The 25,154-nt window shown below is 41.6% G+C and overlaps 1 protein-coding gene across 3 annotated transcripts in view; it reads right to left on the bottom strand.

Moving 5' to 3' along the window:
• The window catches only part of IP6K1 (inositol hexakisphosphate kinase 1), a 64,132-nt gene that overhangs the window by 21,430 nt on the left and 17,548 nt on the right, over positions 1-25,154 (bottom strand). For 2 of the 3 annotated variants that reach the window (XM_047693930.1, XM_047693922.1), the window contains 2 exons: positions 5,043-5,135; positions 565-914 (listed from right to left, as the gene is read on the bottom strand). In XM_047693930.1, the coding sequence (XP_047549886.1) occupies positions 565-787 (223 nt within the window). In that variant the 5' untranslated portion in view covers positions 788-914; positions 5,043-5,135. The remainder of the gene's footprint in view (positions 1-564; positions 915-5,042; positions 5,136-25,154) is intronic. The other variant, XM_047693918.1, reaches the window with a different exon arrangement.

Genomic DNA, 25,154 nt, shown 5'->3' with positions numbered 1-25,154 from the left:
TTTAAATTTTAAAAATAAAGTGACTTAATTCTGGTGTATATTCATGGGGTTCTATTCTATAAAGCCAATTTACATTTTCAAACATTATTTTTCCTTTAAAAGTTAGGACTTCCAGGCACCCCTAGTCCTTCTGTGAATTCCTTACCATCAATTCATTCCCGCAGCACATACAGACATCAGCTCCACCCAGCCTCCTTGCCAGCTACCTCACCACTTTAGCCTGGAGAACATCCAATTCTTTCTCCTCTGGGACCAGAGAAGTACTTCCCCTCCTAGACTATCCCAGCAAACAGGGGAACCCACCTTGCTAACAGCATGCTCTTCACAAATAGGACTTAATGCTGTGAATTCTTCTGAGGTTTAGCTATCAGTGAATTCAGATTTTCAAGATCTAAAGACCTCGCTGGTGCTTTTGGCCTCAAATTTTGCTTAACAATCTGATTTAGCTGCTTTGCGACAACAGACCTACAATCACCTCACATGGCCAACAAAACAAGGAAAACTGAGCTGAGGGGCTGCAAAACACCCAGGCTGCTGCTCTCCCCGAACTGGCCAGTGACTGACCTTTGTACTCAGGGGTGAACTCCTTCATTTCAGGAGGGAGGGACTCGTAGAAGCGCTGCTCCCGGGAGATGAGGGGCTTGCACACAGTGTGGTCGTCGTAGCGCATCATGCTGCTGTGTCCGCCCACCTGGTGGATGAAGGGCTCCAGGAGGACTCCCCGGTCTCCGGCCCGACTTGCGTTCTTGCCATACTGCCCCACTTCCATGGTTTGACAAACACACATTGCGTTGGGGGCCAGTTGCACACTGAGGGCAGAGGATGCAGCACATGGGCCACAAAAAGAGAGCTAGGCAGAAGGTCCTGGTAAGCTGAAAGCAATGGTCAGAGTCTGTTCAGCTTATTCTTCTTTCCTAAAAGAAAGGAGACAGGAAAAGAGGGAATCAAAACACCTCACAAGCTACAACTTCACTGGAGTTCACAGAATATCTGCTCCATGAGTAAGAATGGGATTCTGAGGGCAGCTGCCTGGTTCCAGCGGTTGAACAGGCGACTCTTGATCTCGGGGTCATGAGTTTAAGCCCCATGCTAGGTGTAGAAATTACTTTAAAAATAAATTTTAAAAATATTTTTAAAAAAGAATGGGATTCTGTTTTTTTGCCCCTGCTATGTGTTTCCCCAGCACATACAATGTTGCCTGGTGCATGAGAGCCAGGTGGCAAGTTTTTCTGAATGACACAACTTCGATCTCCTCCATTTTTTTAATGCACAGAAGCCCACACGTTCTTCCTTTCCTAGCTATCATATAACCTTCCACATAGCCTAAAGGATTTGATTTTAGAGCTACAATATGTTAATGGTCATCAGAAAGGCCAACTATCCCTGTTTACTTCATATTCAAAGATAAGCATTCAGGGGAAAAAACAGAAGGCAACATGAACTCATCTTGTTCAGACTTCTCACTATATCCAGTAATGGTAAGGGTCTCTCACTGCCTCAAAGAAGGGTTTTCGAGAAATCTGGTCACAACAGATTTTCAACTTTTCTGCTGAAAGTCAAAGAGCAGGCAGGGAAAGCCATTCCTTGCTGAGTTGTAGCATCATAGAAAGGGTTTGCTTTTCCCAAGGAAAATCAGGCTTCTAATTTCTTCTACTTAAAATTTATGGTCATCACTCCAGTGCCACAGAGCTTCCCTTTCCATATACTCTACACCAACCAAGACAAGGAAAGGTCCTTTGTACTTAAATACCTACCTTATAACGTCAATTTGCTCTCAAGAAAGTTAAAGGAATGGTCAAACTCCCTAATACTGAATATATTTTGAAATTAGGAATGTAGCAGGCAAGACTACAATCTGAAAGATCAAGACTAAAAAAGAAAAATATTTGTAAGAGCAGAAATATGGCTTTACCTTTAAGAAATAAAACATTATTTTCCTTCCTAACCCCATTAATTTATGGGCAAAATAGGCTATTAAAGAACCCTATTGCAAAACTGCAAAATTTTCTTATTTCAAAGCTACCCAGGAAGCTCTGTTCTATTTCATGGCTATCAACAAAAATAAGTGATTTTCCATTCCCCTAACCACACCACCACTTCAATGCACACAATGTATATTTTTGCTTACCTGCTCATTTTCTAGTCTTCCTTCAGGAGAAGGCAACTCCCTGCCCCCAGAATTTTCTCAGATTCCATTCTCCCAAACACAAGTTGGGTGCGCACACCCCTATGAGTCCTAACATACCTTGTGCCAACCATCTCAGCAATACATCGTTGTACTGTCCCCTATTTACTTGTCATCACCACCACAAACCATTCCCTTATGTTTCCATCTAGGGTCCAAGGCAGTTCCTGACATACAGGAAAATGTTCAAAAATAAGTTTCTTGGAATGAATGAAATAATTCCAGGAAGAGGGCCACAAGGAGTAAACGCGTAACGATATGAAAACAGGAGTCACCTAATGGCAGTGTTAAGTGGAGAAGCAGCTATAAAGGGCCTCTTCTCAGGGCTCCGGAGGTGCCCACCATGGCAGTGGACTCTACCTAGCACTGCCAACTGGCTTTTACCCTGGCCCCGCTGTACGCCCTCCAGGATTGCCTCTGATGGGGGATGGGGTACCCAGATGGTACTAAACTTTCTAGCCCACGTCAGTGGGTGTCAGAAAGGAGAGAGATCGATAGTGCCAAGTGCCCCAGAAGAGTTGGACTCTGAGAGATGCATGGCAACCTCGGCAGCCTCCAAAGGACTGAAAGGTTCAAGTCCAATCTCCAGTCAGATCTAGACTTGGTATTTTGTTCCTACATGATATATACATAAAGTCATGGGACTGTTTCTGTGGTTGAAATATTTTCTTAGAAGTAAATATGTAAGGGGCACCTGGGTGGTGCAGTCAGTTGAGCACCCAAATCTTGGTTTCTGTTCAGGTCGTGATCTCAGGGTCATGAGATTGAGCCCCTCAAGAGGCTCCACGCTCAGTGCAGTCTGCCTGAGACTCTCTCTCCCTCTCCCGCTGCCCCTCCTGCTCGTGCGCTCTCTCTCTCTCTCTCAAGTAAATCTTAAAAAAAAAAAAAAAGACAGTAACGTGTAAAATATATTTCTATAAGCTTTGTTTTGGCGTTTCTTTTTAAATAAACCTGGAATCTAAAAAAGGTAGGCAAGTCACTTAACCTCAAATTTCCTCACCTATGGGGCACCTGGGTGGCTCAGTCAGTTGAGTGTCCGACTCTTGATTTCGGCTCAGGTCATGATATCAGGTCAGGGTCGTAAGCTGAAGCTTGAGTGGGGCTCTGCATTCAGTGTGGAGTCTGCTTTCCTCTCTCCCTCCCCTTCTGTCCCCACACTGCATATACATGCATATACATGCTCTCTCTCAAATAAATAAAATCTCAAGTTTCCACACCTATAATTTGAAGACATGCCCACCACTAACCCTGTGGAAGATGCTGATGCAGGCAAAGGGCTTGGCTTGGGCTTGCCTGGCCTACTGCCCAGCTCTGAAGTCCTGGTACCAGCAATAGCTCTGACTCTTTTGTAAGCAACCAGAAGTTGCTCCTGAAGTCTGTGTCTACCAAGGTCCACTCTAAAAACCAGGGACTGAGAAGGCTGTAGATGATGACATCTTTCTCCACTATTTCCTTGCTAACAGGGTACCAATCAGGTAGTCCAACCTCAAAGGGAATGGGAAACTTCATTCTAGCTCAGGGAAAACCTCCGAGAAAACTTCCATCCCTATGAGAGGGCTGCTTTAGAAAAGGGCATCTAACCATCTTCTAAACATGAGACAAGAGGGGAAGCTGGCCAGGGGTCCCCTGGGAAAAGTCACCTTGCCCTTAAAGAACACAAGAGAGGCATCCGTATTCTGTCTGGATGTGTATCTGAGACTACGGTAGCCACCTAGAGACTCTAAAAGATATTAGCCTGAAGACAAGGCCAGGGTTGCCTGGGTGGTTCAGTGGGTTAAAGCCTCTGCCTTCAGCTCAGGTCGTGATACCACGGTCCTGGGATCGAGCCCCGCATTGGGCTCTCTGCTCAGCAGGGAGCCTGCTTCCTCCTCTCTCTCTGCCTGCCTCTCTGCCTACTTGTGATTTCTGTCAAATAAATAAATAAAATCTTAAAAAAAAAAAAAAAAAAGACAAGGCCAACATGGTGAGCATGCAGAACAGAAGGACAGAAATCAGGATCCCTGATGTTGTCCCTGAAGTACTGGATATCTTGTTACGTAACAAAAATAAATTTCCCTTTATGCTTTCAGCCAGTCTCATTAGGGTTTTCTATCACTTGTAGTCAAAACCATCCTAGACGAAGGGACAGAAAAGCACCCAAAATCCCCAGATCTCCAGTTAATAGACTTTGCACATAAAGAGGTAAGTGTTTTCTAATGATAACAAGAAAAACTTCGAACAACTGAAGAACAAGCCCTTCACTGATGATGATTTTCCAAAAGGAAAAATGCAGCTTTACGATCTTTAAAGTGTCCCCGAAGGCAGACTGTTTGAATTATACCTGGTCCACTAGGGCTGGTACCAAAACACTAGAAAAGAATCCGACAAACAGAAAATTCATTCTCAGGGCGCCTGGGTGGCTCAGCGGGTTAAAGCCTCTGCCTTCAGCTCAGGTCATGATTCCAGGGTCCTGGGATCAAGCCCCGCATCGGGCTCTCTGCTCAGCAGGGAGCCTGCTTCCCCCTCTCTCTTTCTCTGCCTGCATCTCTGCCTACTTGTGATCTCAGTCTGTCAAATAAACAAAATATTTAAAAAAAAAATACAATAAAAATTAAAAAAGAAAAAAAAAGAAAATTCATTCTCTCATACGTCATCAAGAACCTGCCCAAATATCCAAATAATTAGCTTAGAACTGATTCTACTGTGATTCAACAACAGGCAGACCATAAACAAAATTTACACTCTGGCCACTTCAGGACCCCACCGATCATTATTTTTCACAAACACATCTAAATACAATGGAGTTGATAAATCCTATTTTCCAGAGTGTAACTAATCCTCAAAGATTTTCCCGACTGTCCTCTGCAAGTACACTGACCTGATTTCAAGTAGTTTATACCATTCAAAACGTCAACAGCTTCTAATCTTTTCCAGACTTAGCAAGAAGAAAAACTTCCAAATTCTTTAAAAGCTACAAAGTATCCAAAAAAGTCAGATAATTAAAATCATGATGTTTCATTGCAGTGGGTTAAACGAACAACAACCAAAAAAACCTACCAGTACATGTTTCAGCTTTTTTGCTCTGTAAGCAACTCCAAAGGCTTCTCTGGGGGAAACTTTATAAATGATATGCTTTTCCCTATGTGGCAATAAATTGAGGTTCTCTATTTGGTTTACAATATAGTGGTGCTTCCTATGCACCTGCTATCTGAAATTCATATTGTTCAAGTATATAATGTACAAAAAAGGTAGGGGCTATGACAATGGGAACAGGAAAATTTAAAAATGTTTTAATTCCAGTGTAGTTAACATACAGTGTTTATTAGTTTCAGATGTATAATACAGTGATTTAAGAATTCTAGAGGCGCCTGGGTGGCTCAGTGGTTGTGTCTGCCTTCAGCTCAGGTCATGATCCCAGAGTCCTCAGGTTGAGCCCTGCATTGGGCTCTCTGCTCTACGGGAAGCCTGCTTCTCCCTCTCCCACTCCCCCTGCTTGTGTTTCCTCTCCTGCTGCGTCTCTGTCAGATACATAAAGATCTTAAAAAAAAAAAAAAGAAAGAAAAAAAAAAGAATTCTGTACATTACCCAATGTTCATTGTAATAAATGTAATCTTAATCCTTATCACCTATTTCACCTAACCCCCTACCCACCTCCCCTCTGTAACCATCTGTTTGTTCTCTACAGTTAAGAATCTGGTTTTTGGTTTGTCTCTTTTTGTTGTTCATTTGTTAATTTAATTTCTTAAATTGCACATATGAATGAAATCAGTATTTGTCTTCCTCTGATGAGCTTATTTCACTTAACATTATACTCTAGATCCATCTGTGTTGTTGCAAATAGCAAGGTTTTGTTCTTGTTCATGGCTGAGTAACACTCCACTGTATATACATACTACATCCTCCTTATTCATTTGCCTATCGGTAACATTCAGGCTGCTTCCATTATCTGGCTATTGTAAATAATGCTGAAATAAACACAGGGTGTGCATATATCCTTTCGAATTACTGTTTTCATATTCTTTGGGTAAATACCCAATAGGGAATAGAATGATTTCTAGATTGAGACTAATAAAAACATATATTTTTTAATATTTCTGTTTCAAAAAAGACCAACCAGACACCACCTCCTGCAAATGTCACAAGAGCTCAGTTGAGGAGAAAAAGCTTAGATATAATAATCTGCGCATTATAAATACCTCACAAATCTATGCACTGAACTACATTAGGATTTGCAGTCTTTTCTTTCTGTAAAAACCACTTTGCTTTGTAATTAGCACAGCTCAGAGAGAGAAATTCTCCCTTAGTACCAAAAATATTCCTTAATCCCCTGAGCACAACTGCAATTTCTCATTCTTCCATTTCTACATAAGATTTGTCCACTCACGGGGCATCTGGCTGGCTCAGTCAATAGAGAAGCAACTCTTGGTCTTGGGGTCGTGAGTTCGAGTCCCACACAGGGTGTGGAGGCTACTTTAAAAGTAAATTTAAAAAAAAAGAAAAAAAAAAGACTTGTCCACTCTTCTCATGAGGGAGTGAGGGCTCCTCATGCAAATACACTTGTATCAGATAAGAGCTACAGCAGCAGAATCTTCCCTTCCTGTGGAACTTCTAAACCATGTAAATACTTCAAGGACAAACAGGAACAAAAGAAAGCGAACAGTCTAAAACCATGCCAAGAGACTAGAAAGAAAAAGGAAATGGCTGGAGCCATTTCTTGGAACCCCTACTAAACTGAACAAGGAAGAATAAACAGCAAAAACAAAACAAAACAAAACAAACAAACAAAAAAAAACAAAAAAACAAACAACCAAGAACCAAGTTTTTCAAAGTTCCCCAAGTTTCTGCAGAAGAGGTAATTAACAAAGGCAATATTTGCAAACCATTGGGCAAGAATGAGTATCCCAAAGGGGCCTCGTTTGAGCACCCAGACAGCAGTCCGATCCCCTGCAGCTCTACTGAGCACTAACACACCCTCACCCCACTCAAAACACAAAGAGCCTCCTCTTCCCCAGTGGTGCATTAGTCACCTGGGAGGCATCTGAAGGAAAGCGATGCCCAGATTTATCTTCCACCCCACTCCAGAATTAGCTGCAGTTAAAAGCCTCTAGAATATTCCATTATAATCTCAGTCCCTCTATAGGCCATGACTTAACTGCATTGCCCAGTCAAGTAGTATGCTGACGCTCCTACCCCTGGCTGTCACTGTCAAAGCCTTCTGTATTTTTTTTCACAACGCCACTACCTTCAGCATCTCCAACCGCATCAGCCCTCCAAGCTGTTCAGTGTCAATACCACCAAGAGGTCACCACAATATTTTGATCATGCAATGCAACATGGTCAGCAGCCCTAACATTCCGGGCATGCCAACAGCCAACCTGAGGATCTTCCTGCACAATAAGACCAAGTCATCAGGGCACCTGGGTGGCTCAGTGGGTTAAGCATCTGCCTTCGGCTCAGGTCATGATCCCAGGGTCCTGGGATCAAGCCCTCCATCGGCCTCCCTACTCAGCACGAAGCCTGCTTCTCCCTCTCCCACTGTCCCTGCTTGTGTTCCCTCTCTCTCACTGTGTCTCTCTCTGTCAAATAAATAAAATCTTAAAAAAAAAAAAAAAAAAAAAAAAAGACCAAGTAACCAGATACGATGAAACCAGTAAGTAAGTACCTTCTCCTGGTCATGACTAAGGACCTGAGCAATCATAATTATTGTCAGAACATACCAAAGGAAGGTTGATGGAAAATAAAGTTTCTAACACACACACTCACACCGCCCCCAAAGAAAGCCCTCACCATCTCCAAATATCATCACACTGGGGATTAGGTTTCAACATATGAATCTGGGCAGGCTGGGGGAGAGGGGCATGAACCTTCAGTCTATAACAGAAATCATGATCAGTGTTTAAAGCTCTGCCTCCAGAGTATCTGCTCTCTTTTTCTGGTGAGACGTCGCCATTTCTGTGAGACTTGTATGATTATTTGGTAAGGAAATCTTGCTTTTATGAAAAGGAGCTTGCACTTTTTTCCTATGGAATAGTTTGTAGCACGATGTGTACTAGATTTTAAATGTTTAAAAATAAGAAAATTCCCACTGATACATTTCAGTATTTAGTAATAAAGCTCCTTTCTTCCTTTTTTAAAGGTTTTTATTTTTAAGTAATCTCTATACCTAATGTGGGGCTGAAACTCAACCCTGAGAGCAAGGGTCACACGCTCTACCAATTGAGCCAGCCAGGGGCCCCAGTAAAGTTCCTTTCTAATGAACACAATCTCGAAAAATGGAAACAAATCAAGATAATCTAACATTTATGCATTAAAGACCACTGTGTGTTGATTACCAGGTCTTTTTTTATTAGGTTGTTTGCATTAGGGTCTGAGTCAGGCAAAGGGGGAGAGGGGGAAAGTATAGCACCAAGGTAGGCTTTGGTTTGCCAAAACAAAAACTTGGGACAAGATTAAGTTCTGAGTTTTAGCTAATCATTGTGATTGAAATTATATAACCCAGTAGATAACACCTATGCCCTAAATACTGGGTTCTTTTTTGTCTTATAAAAAAAACTGGACCCTAACCAAAGGACTACTGGCTTGATTTGTGGGGTTGTCAGCGATAGCTACATGTTTTTTCAACACTGTCACAAGCCTTAGGAACAGAGCAGGGGCTAACACTTGGAGGAAAGGAGCAGAAGATATTCTTCACAAATGTGGATGCTGGACTAAGGGGGGCTGAAGTAACTGCAATTCGCTCCATGTATTTTGATGACTGATGTTCAGAGAAATAATGTAGTTTGAATCAGTTACTCTGGATCACTGAAGTTTCTATTAAAATGGTTAAAATTCTGTCACTTTATGAATGGACTGCTTTCCTAGAAGTCAAGGGGTTCCACTGCTCTGCCTAGGAGACTACACACCACCAGCCACAGGGACACTTTGGTTCCACATTTACTGCATAAAATGAGGAGGATTTTTTTTTTTTTAAAGATTTTATTTATTTATTTGACAGAGAGAGAGATCACAAGTAGACAGAGAGGCAGGCAGAGAGAGGGGAAGGGAAGCAGGCTCCCTGCTGAGCAGAGAGCCCAATGAGGGACTCCATCCCAGGACCCTGAGATCATGACCTGAGCCGAAGGCAGAGGCTTTAACCCACTGAGCCACCCAGGCGCCCCGAGAAGGAGGATATTCTTAAAACGAACTTGCTGAGAATGAACTTTTTCACCAGCAGACAGCAACAAATGAAAATAAATGTACACTGCAAAGATATTAATTACAATAATTAGATTGACTTTCTGATTATAGACACTAACTCCTTGAACATATAAATTTTCTGATACTGCTGAAATGTGTATATTACAATAAATCTTTTCCTTTTTTATTTCTTTTAAAGATTTTATTTGAGAGTGAGAGAGAGAGAAAGTGCATGCATGAGTCGGGGGAGGGGCAGAGGGAGAAGGAGACTGCCCGCTGAGCAGTGGAGTTCAATCCTGGGAGCCTGGGACCGTGACCTGAGCTGAAGGCAGATGTTTTATCAACTGAGTCATCCAGGCACCCCTCCATTGTAATTTTTTTACAGAATTAAGTGTCCCCCATTTATTAATTTACAAACTATAATAAAATCTGACAGTTATTTCATCTCACTAAGGGCTTTGCTTTAAAAAAGGAAAACAACTGGGGACGCCTGGGTGGCTCAAGGTGGCTCAGGTCGTTAAGCGGCTGTCTTCAGTTCAGGTCCTGGCATCCAGCCCCACATCGGGCTCCCTGCTCAGCAGGAAACCTGCTTCTCCCTCTCCCTCCGTCCACCCTGCCCCCTGCCCCCTGCTCGTGCTTGTGAGCGCACTTTCTCTCTCTCCCTAATAAATAAATAAAATCTTTTAAAAACAATTTAAATGGATAACTGTGGTACATTCATATTATGGACTCCCACACAGAAATGAAAAAGTACCAACTACTGCCACACAAAATAGAGATGAATCTCACAGGCAGGCAGGCTATAGCAAGAAAAAATCTAGACACTAAAGAGACTATGTGGTGTGATTCTACTCCCATAAAATTCAAAATGATTATGGAGACCACAACAGTGGCTACTCGGGGAAAATCCTAATTAAGAAGGGGTGCAACGATGGAGGCGACATAGGCGAATACTATAAATATCCAATGAGCTGTGTCCTTGGACTGTGACCTTTACTGTAAGTTAGAGCTTAATTATAAGAAAAAAAAAAATAGTATTCTCCTATACCAACAAAAAACAATTAGAAAATGAAAACTATTTAAATACATCCCATTCACAACAGCAACCCAAACCATAAATTACCTATAAACCTTTAAAAATTTTATCAAATAATAAAAGCTTTACTGAAGGACCTAAAATTAAGAGGCACAATATAAACAGCTTTTCTGTTTGTTTTAATTCAACAACACCGCAAGCCTAGAAAGTGGCAATGAATAAAGGCCTTGGCAAAGAAAGAGAAATTGCAATCAGATATGATGGTGGACAAGGTCAGGACTATTTTAAGAAGCAGTAAGGCACTGTCTCCACAGCAAGAGCAATACCTGCTCCCCAAGTTCAAGAGTCGGGCAGGCAGACACATCTGAAATGCAGATCAGCAGACATGCATTCTAAGAAGCCTGGTTAGAATTTCAAATTCTATGGACAACATGTTTTTATAGCCTCAGATTAAGCACTTGGGTTTGATATGAATCTTTTTGTAAAGAGAAGCATACTTGATGCCATCACATTGCACAGGCATATTTGCAAATTTCCTCAAAACTGGTTTATTAATCCAGTATTTCTATTACCTCTTCCAAAATTGGGGGCACCTGGCTGACGCAGTCAGTAGAGCATGCAACACTCAGTCTCAGGGTCGTCGGTTCAAGCCCCACATTGGGCGTGGAGTTTATTTTAAAAAATTAAAATTAAAAAAAAAAATTGGGGCGCCTGGGTTGCTCAGTGGGTTAAGCCTCTGCCTTCAGCTCAGGTCATGATCTCAGGGTCCTGGGATAGAGCCCCGCGTCGGGCTCTCTGCTCAGCAGAGAGTCTGCTTCCTTCTCTCTCTGCCTGCCTCTCTGCCTACTTGTGATTTCTCTGTCAAATAAATAAATCTTTAAAAATAAATTTAAAACAGATCCACTTAAGCACTAAAAGCATAATGACAAAGTATCGTGCCCTTAAAAAAATCATATGAAATTTAGGTTTTTAAAAAATTAAACTTGTTAAGTCAGGAATGCTAAGTAAAATGTTGGCAATACCGTATCTCTGGTTTACTCTTTACTCTGACACCATCCAAGGGACAAAAGAGCAAAATCATTCTTAATTGAAAACACAATTGAATGGGCTGATAAGTCACTCCAACAGAGAAGACCACCACACAAAGCTTGGGTTACAGAGCACTGGACTTTGTGAACACTTATTTCTAACGAATTTTAGAAATAATAAATTGATACGGACTGTGACAGGAAAAGATAACAAAATACCCTCAAATTCATGGAGGAAAAAACTGAAGCAGAAAACTAACACAAAAGCACTTTTGATCTCTAAAGCACAGAACCAAGGGAACCTGCGGACTTCCTAAATTCAAGTCCATTCTTGCTTTTACATATGCCCATAGGTGCTGATACAGATTAGGTATTTGTGACGGAAAGACAACAATCCCCCTTCCCTCAATCCTGGGGACTGTTTCGAGCACTTGCTCACAAAACTCGCCTTTGAGGAGGAAGGAAATATAAGGACTGTTCTCAAGGTACGCAGGGCTGCCAATCGGAGCCTGCCCTACCGATCTAACCAGGGACAGGCATTTCAATCCAGAAACCAGAAATCCGCGCAGAAGTCTAGAGCAATCTGGGACATTTGAAATAAGAAAGAAAAAAAAGGTTTAAAGGTATCTATTTTGTTGTTTGTCCTCAGAGAAGAGATGAAGGATTGTTTAGACTTTTGGGTCCTGTCCCAGGAGCAAGGGACACAGTGGCACAGTCCTGAGGACACCAGGCAGACAGCAAACAGGGAGCAAGGAGAAAAGGAAACTTGGCAGGAGGCCTGAAATGTGCCAGCCCATCAAGAAACAGGCAGAACAGAATTAATTTAGAACAAAGAGAGAAGACAGAATCCAGTGATCCCCTTTCCTGTTTTTTACCAGATTTCTAAAGACTAGAAACCCAACACTTACTCAGATATATAGATACATATTTTCAGTAAAGATCCCTTTAAAAGTGTTGGGATGTCTGGATGGCTCAGTTGGTCAAGCATCTGCCTTCGGCACTGGTCATGATCCCTGCTCAGCAGGGAACCTTCATCTCCCTCTCCTGCTACCCCTTACTTGTACTCTGTCAAATAAGTAAATAAAATCTTAGCGGGGGGGGGGGGGGGGAGTCCTTTTGTAAGTGTCTCAACTGTGCTTTCAAAGAGTGGAGGGGGGTGGGGTGGTTGAGGACAGAATTTTAAGAACATAGGTCCAAAGTGGTACAGGGGAAATCAAAATGAGAAAACACCAAAAGAAAGAAGAAAGGTGCCTCATCCTTCTCACCTGAAACACGGCCTACTCCCAGTTTGTGTGGGATTATTCTTTAACAAGAAGCTGCAGGAATCCCTCTGCTGGGACTAAATTCTTCAGGTGACCCATATCTAAGCCAGGTAAGTTTCTGCCTCACACATTACAAGTGAATCTAAACACGGTCAAGCCTAGAAAGTACACATGTAAAAGGATAAGATAAAGTGTTCTAGGGGTGCCTGGGTGGCTCAGTGGGTTAAAGCCTCTGCCTTTGGCTCCAGTCATGGTCCCAGGGTCCTGGGATAGAGCCCCATGTCGGGCTCTCTGCTCTGCGGGGAGCCTGCTTCCTCTCTCTGTCTGCCTGCCTCTCTGCCTACTTGTGATGTCTGTCAAATAAATAAATAATCTTTTTTTAAAAAGTGTTCTAAAAAACAAAACCAAAAACCACAGAGCACTTAAAATGAGACTAAACTGCTAAAATATGGAATGAGGAACTTCCTGGACTTATCTCATGCTACTGAGCTCACTGAAGACCCAAAGCTGAAGAGAAGCTTCTGCACAACTGAAAAAAAGATGCAGAGGGACAGTACCAGGCCTGTTCTCACAACCTTGATTTTTTTTTTTTTTTTTAAGATTTTATTTGAGGGGCACCTGGGTGGTTCAGTTGTTAAGCATCTGCCTTTGGCTCAGGTCGTGATCCCAGGGTCCTGGGATCGAGCCCCGCATCAGGCTCCCTGCTCTGTGGGAGGCCTGCTTCTCCTTCTCCAACTCCCCCTGCTTGTGTTCCCTCTCTCACTATGTCTCTCTCTGTCAAATAAATACAATCTTTAAAAAAAAAAAAAAAAAAAGATTGTATTTATTTGACAGAGAGAGATCACAAGTAGGCAGAGGCAGGCGGTGGGGCGGGGGGGGGGGGGAAGCAGGCTCCCTGCTGAGCAGAGAGCCCGATGCGGGGCTCAATCCCAGGACCTTGAGGTCATGACCTGGGCCAAAGGCAGAGGCTTAACCCACTGAGACACCCAGGCGCCCCTACAACCTCGATTTTAGATGTGACCAGTAACTCTCGTCTCTTCTCTGCACCTCCATCCTACTGTCGCTCCGGTGGTGAAGCTGAGCACGGGGGCGGGGGGCAAGCTGACAGAACTGAGGCAGAGGTGAAGTGAGGTGACTGGAAAATGGATGTAGACACCTCTACTTGGGGCTTTCCCTCACAACATCTTTTGAATAAAATCTGCTCTGTTGCAGAACAGAAACAAAAGAACAATACTTCTTATCACTCACCAGCATTTCAAGTAGCTATAACTGGGTTTATAACTGGAGGTCATTCCAGCTACAAATCTGCTACCCTGCACTAGGGATATTCACAGGTGTCCTGCGATGAAAGAGGTAAAATGTGGAAATAAAACCTCTTACACCTAGGAGAGGGGAACCCAAAGCTCTGGTCACAGCACTGAGCTTTTTAGATTATTTGGGGGCCTCATTTAGAACCCACCCCCATTAAAAATGATTACCAGCTTCAAACAAGAAACATCTCCAGAGTAAGGAATTATGCAACCATGAAATAGCTCCTGTCTTTCTTGTAGTATCTCACTGATACCACAAATCTGTTAGAACTCCAAAGGGGTTTTAAATCACAGAATTCTGAACTATTTTAAAAGATGCACCAAGAGACAGCATATACCTAAAAATCAAGATATGGCTACAACCCAGAGGCGTGTTCTTTGGTAGTGAAATCACACACTTAAACATTTTGATGCTAGGGACACCTGGGTGGCTCAGTTGGTTGGACGACTGCCTTGGGCTCAGGTCATGATCCCAGAGTCCCAGGATCGAGTCCCGCATCAGGCTCCCAGCTCCAAGGGGAGTTTGCTTCTCCCTCTGACCTTCTCCTCGCTCATGCTCTCTCCCACTGTCTCTCTCTCAAATAAATAAATAAAATCTTTAAAAAAAATTTTTGATGCTATACTACTCTACAGATTATCTGAAAATATGATCAAAGAACAGATTACTCAGACATGGACATTGGACTATTTCCAGCTATAGCTGGGGGAAATGATGAAGGGTCCACCACAGAATAAAGCGCCACTGAGTTTTGCTCTTTTGGGATAATCTGCTGCTATGTATATCCCACATATGGGCTGTGGCCAACTCAGATGTCTCCCCCAAGGACTAGATTCTTGGTATCCTATGTTCCTGCCTCCTGCGAGACCTCCCCCACCTCAAGGCCAAACAGCATAATTCCTCATACAGTCACACATTCAGAAAACAATATGAGCAGATTTAAGGGCACAAAACTGACAGATCCTCCCTCCATTTAAAACTACATCCCACTGGGGGTGATACAATGACATATCTGAACATCTATTGGGTTATGACTTTATTAGCAGGTACCTACAAGCAGATGAGCAATGTGAAAAGTGAGTGTGGGGAAAGCCTATAAAAAGAGGTAAATGACCTGTTTAATGCCTCACAAAATGCAAGAGAGTTTCAAAGCTTCAAGCGGATTACATTCCATCTGTCTTCTACCCTCCAGTGAAACACCAGAATGACTACATTTAGAGGCACCTGGGTGGTTCAGTCAGTTGGGCATCCAACTCTTGATTTTGGCTCAGATCACGATCTCAGGATTGTGAGACCGAGCCCCATGTGGTGCTCTGTACCGGATGTGGAGCCTGCTTAACATTCTCTCCCTCTGGCCCCACCCAAAATAAAAAGATTCTCCCACTGCCTAATATGTGCACATGCTCTAAAAAACAGCTTTAAACATCAGAAAATACTTCGAACAACCCCACAGACAGCACACAGTTCCAAATAGAGAGGGATCAACTTTCATCCACATAAACCCATCAACAATGTCCCAACTTAGGTAAGTGGAGAGATGTCTCCAAAGAAACATCATTCCATAAGAGTGGGTCCCAAATCTCTCTGCTCTCTCAGCTCCTTCCCTGACCTTCAAGTGACATAAGGAACTGAGCCGGAACATGTAGAACTCTCAGGATTCTGGGAGTCAGGAACATGTGAAAAAGAAAAAGAGTGGAACGCAACCTTGAAGCAAACATCAATCTCATGATTAACAAGTTGTTAATCCTTTAATACACCAATTCAACTATTTTCTCTGTCAAGAACTTAGATTTGCGACTATCTGTCCTAGGTACTTTTTTTTCTTTCTGAATTTTTACTTAAATTCTAGTTAGGTAATATAGTTAAGTAACATATACGTAATATTGGTTTTAGGAATAGAGTTTAATGATTCATTACTTACATATAACGCCCCATGCTCATTATAACAAGTGCCCTCCTTAAATAACCATCCCCCACCCACTACCCTCCATTAACCCTCAACTTGTTCTCTATCGTTAGAGTTCTTATGGTTTGCTTCGCTCTCTTTTTTTCTTTCCCATATGTTCATTTGTTTTGTTTCTTAAATTTCACATACAAGTGAAATCAAACGGTATTTGTCGTTCTCTGACTTACTTCACTCAGCATAATACACTGTAGCTCCATCCACATCAGTGTCAATGGCAAGATTTCATTCTTTTTCACAGCTTAGAATTGTAGATACATACCACTGGGGTGCATGTATCCCTTTGAATCTGTATTTTTTTACCCTTTGGGTAAATACCTAGTAGTGCAACTGCTGGGTCATAGGGTAGTTCTATTTTTAACTTTCTGAGGAACCTCCATACTGTTTTCCAGGGTGGCTACACCAGTTTGCATTCCCACCAACAGTGTAAAGGGGTTCCCCTTTCTCTGTATCCTTACCAACTTCTGTTGTTTCCTGTGTTTTTCATTTTAGCCATTCTAAAATGGTGTGAAGTGGTATCTCATTGTGGTTTTGATTTGTATTTTCCTGATAATGACTGACGTTGAGGATCTTTTCATGTGTCTGTTAGCCATTGGATGTTTTCTTTGGAAAAATGTCTATTCATGTCTTTTGCCCATTTCTTAACTGGATGTGTCCTAGATACTTTTTTGGGTGAGGTGTTATATGAGAAAATAAAAGTATATGCTATACTGATGAAGCTAAACCAATGCTAAAATTTTTAAGCTTTTAAGGTATTAGAAATATAAAATTAATGACTTAAGGTTCTCCTTAAGGAGCTAGAAAAAGACCAGGACAACACCTGGGTGGCTCAGTCAGCTAAGCATCTGCCTTCAGCTCAGGTCATGATCCCAAGGTCCTGGATAGAGTCCCACATCAGGCTCCCTGCTGAGCGGGAAGGCTGCTTCTCCTTCTGCCTCTGCCCTGCTGAGCGGGGAGCCTGCTTCTCCTTCTGCCTCTGCCTGCCGCTCCCCCTCCTTGGGCACTCTACTCACTCTCTCTCTCTCTGACAAATAAAAAAAAATCTTAAAAAAAAAAAAAAAAGCTAGAAAAAGACCAAAGTAAGCAGAAGAAAGTAAATAATAAAGATATAATCAGTCTCAATAAAATAGAGGGGGGGGTTAAGAATGTCAAAAGTAGGTCTTTAAAAAAAAATCAATAAATTTCGTAAATCTTGTAAACCGGGCGATTCACAGACCTGTACCCCTGGGGATAAAAATATATTATATGTTTATAAAAAATAAAATTAAAAAAAAAATTCGTAAATCTTCTAGAGAAACTGATCACTAAAAAGAGAACATATTAAATACTACTATCAGGGATGAAAAAAGTGGTATCACTAAAGACCCCATAGGGTATTAAAAGAATAATAAGGTAATATTATGAGCAACTGTATGTCAATAAATTAAACAAGTCAAACGAAATGGACAAACTCCTTGAAAAATACAACTTAACAAAACTTAACACAAGATAAAATATAAAATCTGAATGGTCTTGTATCTAGCCAGAAAATGCAATCTATCGAAACTCTTTCCACAAGGAAAACTCCAGACACATAGTTTCACTAGTCAATTCTATCAAACATCAAGGAAGAAATAGCACCAATCTTGCACAAATTCTTTCAGAAAACAGGGAGCAAAAAAACCACATTCCAATTATTTTAAGAAGTCCATTATCCTTGATAACAAAATTACCCAAAACATACATACATACAAAAGAAAAAAGATTATAAACCAATATCCTTCATGAACAGACACAAAAATCCTTCAAAAAATTTTTAGTAAAACAAATCCAGTGATGTATAAAAAGAGTAATGTATCATGACAAAGTGGGGAATGCAAGGTTGATCAAATATCTGAAGAATCAATGTAATTCATCTTATTTATAGGAGTATGAGGATTAAAACCATAGATCATATCTCAATATATAAAGAAAAAAGCTCAACAAAATTCAACACCCATTTATGATTAAAAACTCACAAATTAGGGGCACCTGGGTGGCTCAGTGGATTAAAGCCTCTACCTTTGGCTTGGGTCATGATCTCAGGGTCCTGGGATCAAGCCCTGCATCGGGCTCTCTGCTTAGCAGGGAGCCTGCTTCCTCCTCTCTCTCTGCCTGCCTCTCTGCCTACTTGTGATCTCTGTCTGTCAAATAAATAAATAAAATCTTAAAAAAAAAAATCACAAACTGAAAGTAGAAGGAAATTTCCTCAACCATAAAGGACGCTTATGAAAAACTTGAAAAACCTAGAGCTGACATCATAATCAATGTGAAATTTTGAACATTTCCCTCATATAATCAAAATAAGACAAAGAAATGTCCATTCTCACTATTTCTACTCAACACTTATGAGCCAGGACAGTAAGAAAAAAGAAATAAAAAGCATAAAGAACAAAGGAAGAAATAAGACTTTCTCAATCCATAGATAACCTGATTGTTTACAAAGAAAATACTCAGGAATCTACAAAACAACTTCTATAAAACTAATATGTGAATTTAGCAAAGACAGGATACAAAAAGCCAGTATACAAAATTCAATTATATTTTTATATGCTAGCAGCAACAATTAGAAAACAAAAATTAGGGGCACCTGGGTTACTCAATCAGTTATGCGTCCAATTCTTGATTCCAGCTCAGGTCATGATTTCAAGATTGTGAGATCAAGCCCCATGTCAGGCTCTGTGCTAGGTTTGGAGCCTGCTTGGAATTCTCTCTCTCCCTGTCCTTCTGCCCCCTCCCCCATCCCCAGGCCCAAAGAAGGAGAACAAAAATTTTAAAATTCACTGGAGTAACTTCATGAAAATGGCAGAGTAGGAAGCTCAGGAATCCACCCTTCCACTAAAACAACTACTGAATTTGGAGGAACTGTCTGAAGTAACTTCTGGAACCCTGGAATGTAGCTGGAAAACATGCAGCTTCCAAGGTAGAACTTGATGAAGAGGCTGGTGAATTCTGGTAAACTTCAGCCTTTTGTTTATCAACTACCCAACCTCCAACCCTAGGGCAAGAAGTAGTGGGAGGGCTGCCCTCATTTCTGGTGAGGCTTGCTGGAGGCTAGGATGGGCAATAAAGACCTTGTCCTCCAAATACATATTCCAACTGATGATGGTTGCTTTTGATCACTGAGGAGCAGGCAGAGGCCGGTAACCGTTGCTTTCAATACTCACAGGCTGAAGCAGCTTCTAGGGACATTTAAGCCTTGTTTTTACTTTCTTCCCCTTTTGGAAGCTTGTCATTTAAGGAAATCTTTATCAGGTCACTGTCTAACTGCAGAGATCATGGAACAGAAATAGACACACATTTCCAGTATTAGTTTGAAAAAGCCACAAATAGAAGTCTCTAACACTCAAGGAGCAAAAACTAGCAATCACTGTGAAGTGGGAGAATCAGATTTGTAAAATTACAAGTGTCCGGTTTTAATTTAAAAATTACAAAACAAGGGCGCCTGGGTGGCTCAGTGGGTTAAGCCGCTGCCTTCGGCTCAGGTCATGATCTCAGGGTCCTGGGATCGAGTCCCGCATCGGGCTCTCTGCTCAGCATGGAGCCTGCTTCCCTCTCTCTCTCTCTCTGCCTGCCTCTCTGTCTACTTGTGATCTCTCTCTGTCAAATAAATAAATAAAATCTTTAAAAAAAAAATTACAAAACAAAGAAACAGAAAATGACTACTCCCAAGAAAAAGAAAAGGATAAAAAAAAAAATTCCTGAGGAAGCAAATCACTGGAATTATTATTGATCAAAGACATTAAATAAACTGTCTTAAATACATTCAGTGGACTAAAGGAAACCATGGTCAAAGGGATTCAGGAAAATGATGCATGAACAAAATGAAAATACCAATAAAGAGAGAAATTTTTAAAAGGACAAAACAAATTCTTCAATATCTCAAAACAGAAAAATATAATAACTGATATGAAAAACTCACTAATGGGGTTCAATTACAGATTTGAGCAAAAAGAAGAAGTATCAGTGAACTTGAAGATAAAACAATTGAAATTATTCAACCTAGGAGGCAAAAAAATCAAAAATAAAAACTAATGAAAAGTAAAGAGTCTTTTCTTTGTTTTTATTTTATTTATTTTATTTGAGAGAGAGAGAGCACAAGCAGGGGGAGAAGCAGAGGGAAAGGGAGAAACACACTCCCTGCTGAGTATGGAGCCCAACTCGGGAATGCATCCCAGAACCCTGGGATCACAACCTGAGCTGAAGGCAGATGCCTAACCAACTGAGCCACCCGTGCACCCCAAAAGTAGAGTCTGAAGGACCTGTGGGACATGACTAAATATAACAATATATGCATTACAGAAAGAGAAGAGACAAAATCAAGGGCAGAAAAAAAATTTGAAAAAATAGCAGCCAAAAACTTTTCAAACCTGAGAAAAGCCATGAATATACATGTAAAAGAAGCCTAATGAGCCCTTCTTTGAGGATTAACCCAGACACATTATAAAACAAAAACACACGATTAAACCGTTGAACCCCAAAGACAAAGAGAATATTTAAAGCAGCAAGAGAGAAGCAACTCCTACTGTACTAGAGATTCTCACTAAGATTAACCACTGGTTTCTCTCCAGAATCCTCCAGAAGGCAGTGGGATGACATATTTAAAGTCCTGAAAGAAAATACTGTCAACTAAGAATTCTATATCCTGTAAGGCAATAAAAAGAAAACTGAAAAATTCACAAATCTGTGGAAATTAAATAATATACCCTTAACTACTAGGTCAAAGAAATTACAAGGGAAGTTCTTGACAGAGAAAATGAAAAAAAATAAAAATAAAAGGCATTCGAATTAGGAAGAAGTTAACTGTCTACAGAAGACACCATCTTATATGTAGAAAACCCCCAAATTACCCAAATACACACAAAACCACTATTAGAGGTAATAAAAAACATTCAGGAAATTTGCGGGATACAAAATTGCCACACGAAAATCGGCTGCATTTCTATAGGCTAGCAGTGAACAATCTGAAAAGGAAATTAAGAAAACAATCCAGTTACAATAGTATCAAAAAAAATGAGGGCGCCTGGGTGGCTCAGCCAGTTAAGCTGCTACCTTCAGTTCAGGTCAGGATCCCAGGATTCTGGGATCAAGTCCCAACTCCAGGCCTGAGTCAGGCTCCCCGCTCAGCAGGAAGTCTGCTTCATCCTCTCCCTTTGCCCCTCCCCCTGCTTGTGCTCATTTTCCCTTTTTTTTTTTTTAAAGATTTTATTTATTTATTTGACAGAGATCACAAGTAGGCAGAGAGGCAGGCAGAGAGAGAGAGAGGAAGGGAAGCAGGCTCCCTGGTGAGCAGAGAGCCCGATGTGGGGCTCAATCCCAGGGTCCTGGGATCATGACCCGAGCCGAAGGCAGAGGCTTTAACCCACTGAGCCACCCAGGCGCCCCTTCCCTTTTTTTTTTTTAAATATTTTATTTATTTATTTGACAGAGAGAGATCATAAGCAGGCAGAGAGGCAGGCAGATAGAGAAGGGGAAGCAGGCTCCCCGCCAAGCAGAGAGCCTGATGCGGGCCTGGACCCCAGGACCCTGAGATCATGACCCGAGCGAGCCGAAGGCAGAGGCTTAATCCACTGAGCCACCCAGGCGCCCCTGTGCTCGCTCTCTTGCTCACTCTTTCTAATAAATAAAATCTTAAAAAAAAAAAAAAAAGAAAGAAAAGAAAATGGTGAAGAATCAATTTAACTAAGGAGTTGAAAAACTTGTATTCTGAAAACTACAGAAGACTTCTCAAGAAATTAAAGACCCAAATAAATGAAAAAACATCGTACGTTGATAAATTGGAAGACTTAATATCATTACGATGACAATATACCCCAAGAGATCTACACGCTGAATGTAATCCCTAACAAAAAACCAATGGCGGGGCGCCTGGGTGGCTCAGTGGGGGAAACTGAACAGCCACATGCAAGAGTAAAGTTGGAGCATTACTTCACATCATATACGAAAATTAACTCAAAATGGATCAAACACCTAAACTTATAAAACTTAAATTATAAAACTCTTAGAAGAAAACACAGCAGGGTACTTAGTGACCTTGGATATGACAATGATGGATTTTTATTTTTTTTAAAGATTTTATTTATTTGACACAGAAAGAGAGCATGTGAGAGAGGGAGCACAAGCAAGGGGAGTGTGAGAGGGAGAAGCAGGCTTCCAGCTGAGCAGGGAGTCCGATGCGGGGCTCGATCCCAGGACCCTGGGATCACGAACTGAGCTGAAGGCAGACGCCCAACGGCTGAGCCACCCAGGTGCCCCTGTATTTTTATTTTTTTTTTTTTAAAGATTTTATTTATTTATTTGACAGAGAGAAATCACAAGTAGGCAGACAGGCAGGCAGAGAGAGAGGAGGAAGCAGGCTCCCTGCCGAGCAGAAAGCCCGATGTGGGGCTCGAACCCAGGACCTGGGATCATGACCTGAGCCGAAGGCAGCGGCTTAACCCAATGAGCCACCCAGGCGCCCCTGTATTTTTATTTTTAAATAACGATGTATTTATTTGAGAGAGAGTGAGAGCTAGAGAAAGAGAGAAAGCACACACAGAGATAGAGAGAGAAAGAAGCAGACTCCCTGCTGAGCAGGGATTTCTGTCGAGGGGCTTGATCCCAGAACCCTGGGATCATGGCCTGAGATGAAGGCAGACCCTTAACTGACTGAGCCACCCAGGCACCCTGACAATGATTTCTTAGCTATGACAACAAAAGTACAGGCCAGAAAAGAAAAAAATAGATAAATCGGACTTCATCAAAATTAAAAACTTTTGTGCATCAGGAGTGCCTAGATGGTTGGAAGAGTATGTGACTTTATCTCAGGTTTGTGAGTTTGAGTTGGGTATAGATATTACTTAAAAAAGAAAAAAAAGGGGCACCTGAGTGGCTCAGTGGGTTAAAGCCTCTGCCTTCGGCTCAGGTCATGATCCCAAGGACCTGGGATCAAGCCCCACATGGGGCTCTCTGCTCGGCAGGGAGCCTGCTTCCTCCTCTCTCTCTGCCTGTCTCTCTGCCTACTTGTGATCTCTCTCTCTCTCTCTCTGTCAAATAAATAAATAAAATCTTTTAAAAAACAAAACAAAACAAAACAAAAAAACAGAAAAAAAAAGTAGGGGCACCTGGGTGGCTCAGTCATTAACCATCTGCCTTCAGCTCAGGTCATGATCCCAGAGTCTGGGATCAGGCCCTGCATTGGGCTCCCTGCTTGGTGGGAAGCCTGCTTCTCCCTCTTTCACTCTCCCTGCTTGTGTTCCCTCTCTTGCAGTCTCTCTCTCTCTCTCTGATAAATAAAATCTTTTTTAAAAAAATTAAAAAATTAATGGAGAGGGGTGCTCGGGTGGCTCAGTGGGTTGGAGCCTCTGCCTTCAGCTTGGGTCATGATCCCAGGGTCCTGGGATTGAGCCCCGCATCGGGCTGCCTACTTGTGATCTCTGTCTGTCAAATAAATAAATAAAATCTTTAAAAAATAAAAAAATAAATGGAGAGAGCAAGTTGTGGTAGTTTTTAAACTTCAAGTGTTTCAACAGTTCTCCCCGCAAATGGCAGAGTCTGCTTCTCTCCTCACCTTGAGTATGGGCTGGACTTAGTGAGTCAGTACTAAGGAACAGAATGTAATATGGCAGCAGTAACAGTCTGGGGATGCCGGGGTGGCTCAGTCGGTTAAGCATCTGCCTTTAGTTCAGGTCATGATCGCAGGGTCCTGGGATCGAACCATGCATCAGGCTCCCTGCTCAGCGGGGAGTCTGCTTCTCCTTCTGCCCCTCCCCCTGCTCATGCTTGCATACTCTCTCTCTGACACAAATAAATAAAATGTTAAAAAAGGAACAGTCAGCGACAGGGTCATTAAGAGGCATCCTCTTCACTTTGTCTTGAGCCGTTTATTCTGGAGGAGATAACTGCATGTCATGAGGATACTCAGAGAGCCCAGATGTCAAGGAACTGAGGCCACCTGCCAAAAGCCACGTAAGTCATCTTGGAAACAGACCCTCCAGCTCCAGGCAAGCCTTCAGATGACTGCAGTCCCAGAAGACATCTTAACTGCAACTTCCTGAGAGACTGTGAGCCAGGACCACCCAGCTAAGTCACGCCTAAGTTTCTGATCTTCAGAAACTGAGGCAGTGTTTACTGTTAAACGCTAAGTTTTGGAGTCAATAGATAACAAATACACAAGTCTTTTTAGCAAATGGTGCTGGTAAGGGAACAAGAAGTTATCGATATGGAAGAAAAATTAACCTCAACCCCAATCTTAAAGAATACACAGAAATGAATTCCAAGTGGATCAGAGACCCAAATGTAAAAACTAAAACTCTACAACTTCTGGATGAAAACACAGGAGAAATCTCCAACATTGAGAGGTAGGCAAGGGTTCCTCAGACACAACAAAAGGCGATAACCATAAAAGAAAACACTGATAAATCGACTTTAACAAAACTGAAAACTTCTTATCTTTAAAATATATCTAAGAAAATTAAATAGGCAGGCCACCCCAGACTGAAAGAAAATATTCACAAAACATGTACCTGATTGGTATTCTATATAAGCATCTCCTAAACCTCATCTTCTTTTTAAGGATTTTATTTCTTATTTGACAGAGAGAGACAGCCAGAGAGGGAACACAAGCAGTGGGAGAGGGAGAAGCAGGCTTCCTGCTGAATAGGAAGCGTGATGCGGGGCTCAATCTCAGGACCCTGGGATCATGACCTGAGCCAAAGACAGATGCTTAACAACTGAGCCATCCAAGTGCCCCATTAAACCTCACTTTTAAAAACATTAACAGGTATGACTCTTTGGAGCACCCTTTTGTTTGTTAGCTGGAAGCTGCCCTATTCATGCATCATTGAATAAAGCTGATCTGATCTCTTTAAAAAAATAAATAAATAAAAATAAAAACATTAACAGCTCCACTTCTTTTTAAATGGGTAAAAGATTTGAACAAGTACTTCACAAAGGAAGCTATACAAATGACCATGAAGTACAAGAAAAAGTTCTCAACATCACTAGTAACCAGGTAAATGCAAATTAACAGCACAATGAGGTATCACAATACTTTCAGGAATATGGTTAGAATTAAAACCACTGACAACACACTGCATGTTGCTGAGGATATGGAACAATCACAACTCTTCATACATTACTAGTGGAACAGTAAAATGATACAACCATTTTGAAAAAGGTATTAAAAGTTTCTTATAAAATTAGACATATATCTACCCTA

Source organism: Lutra lutra, chromosome 1, assembly GCF_902655055.1.
Source record: "Lutra lutra chromosome 1, mLutLut1.2, whole genome shotgun sequence".
NCBI lineage: Eukaryota > Metazoa > Chordata > Mammalia > Carnivora > Mustelidae > Lutra > Lutra lutra.
This window is presented reverse-complemented; position numbering and strand designations above follow the sequence as displayed.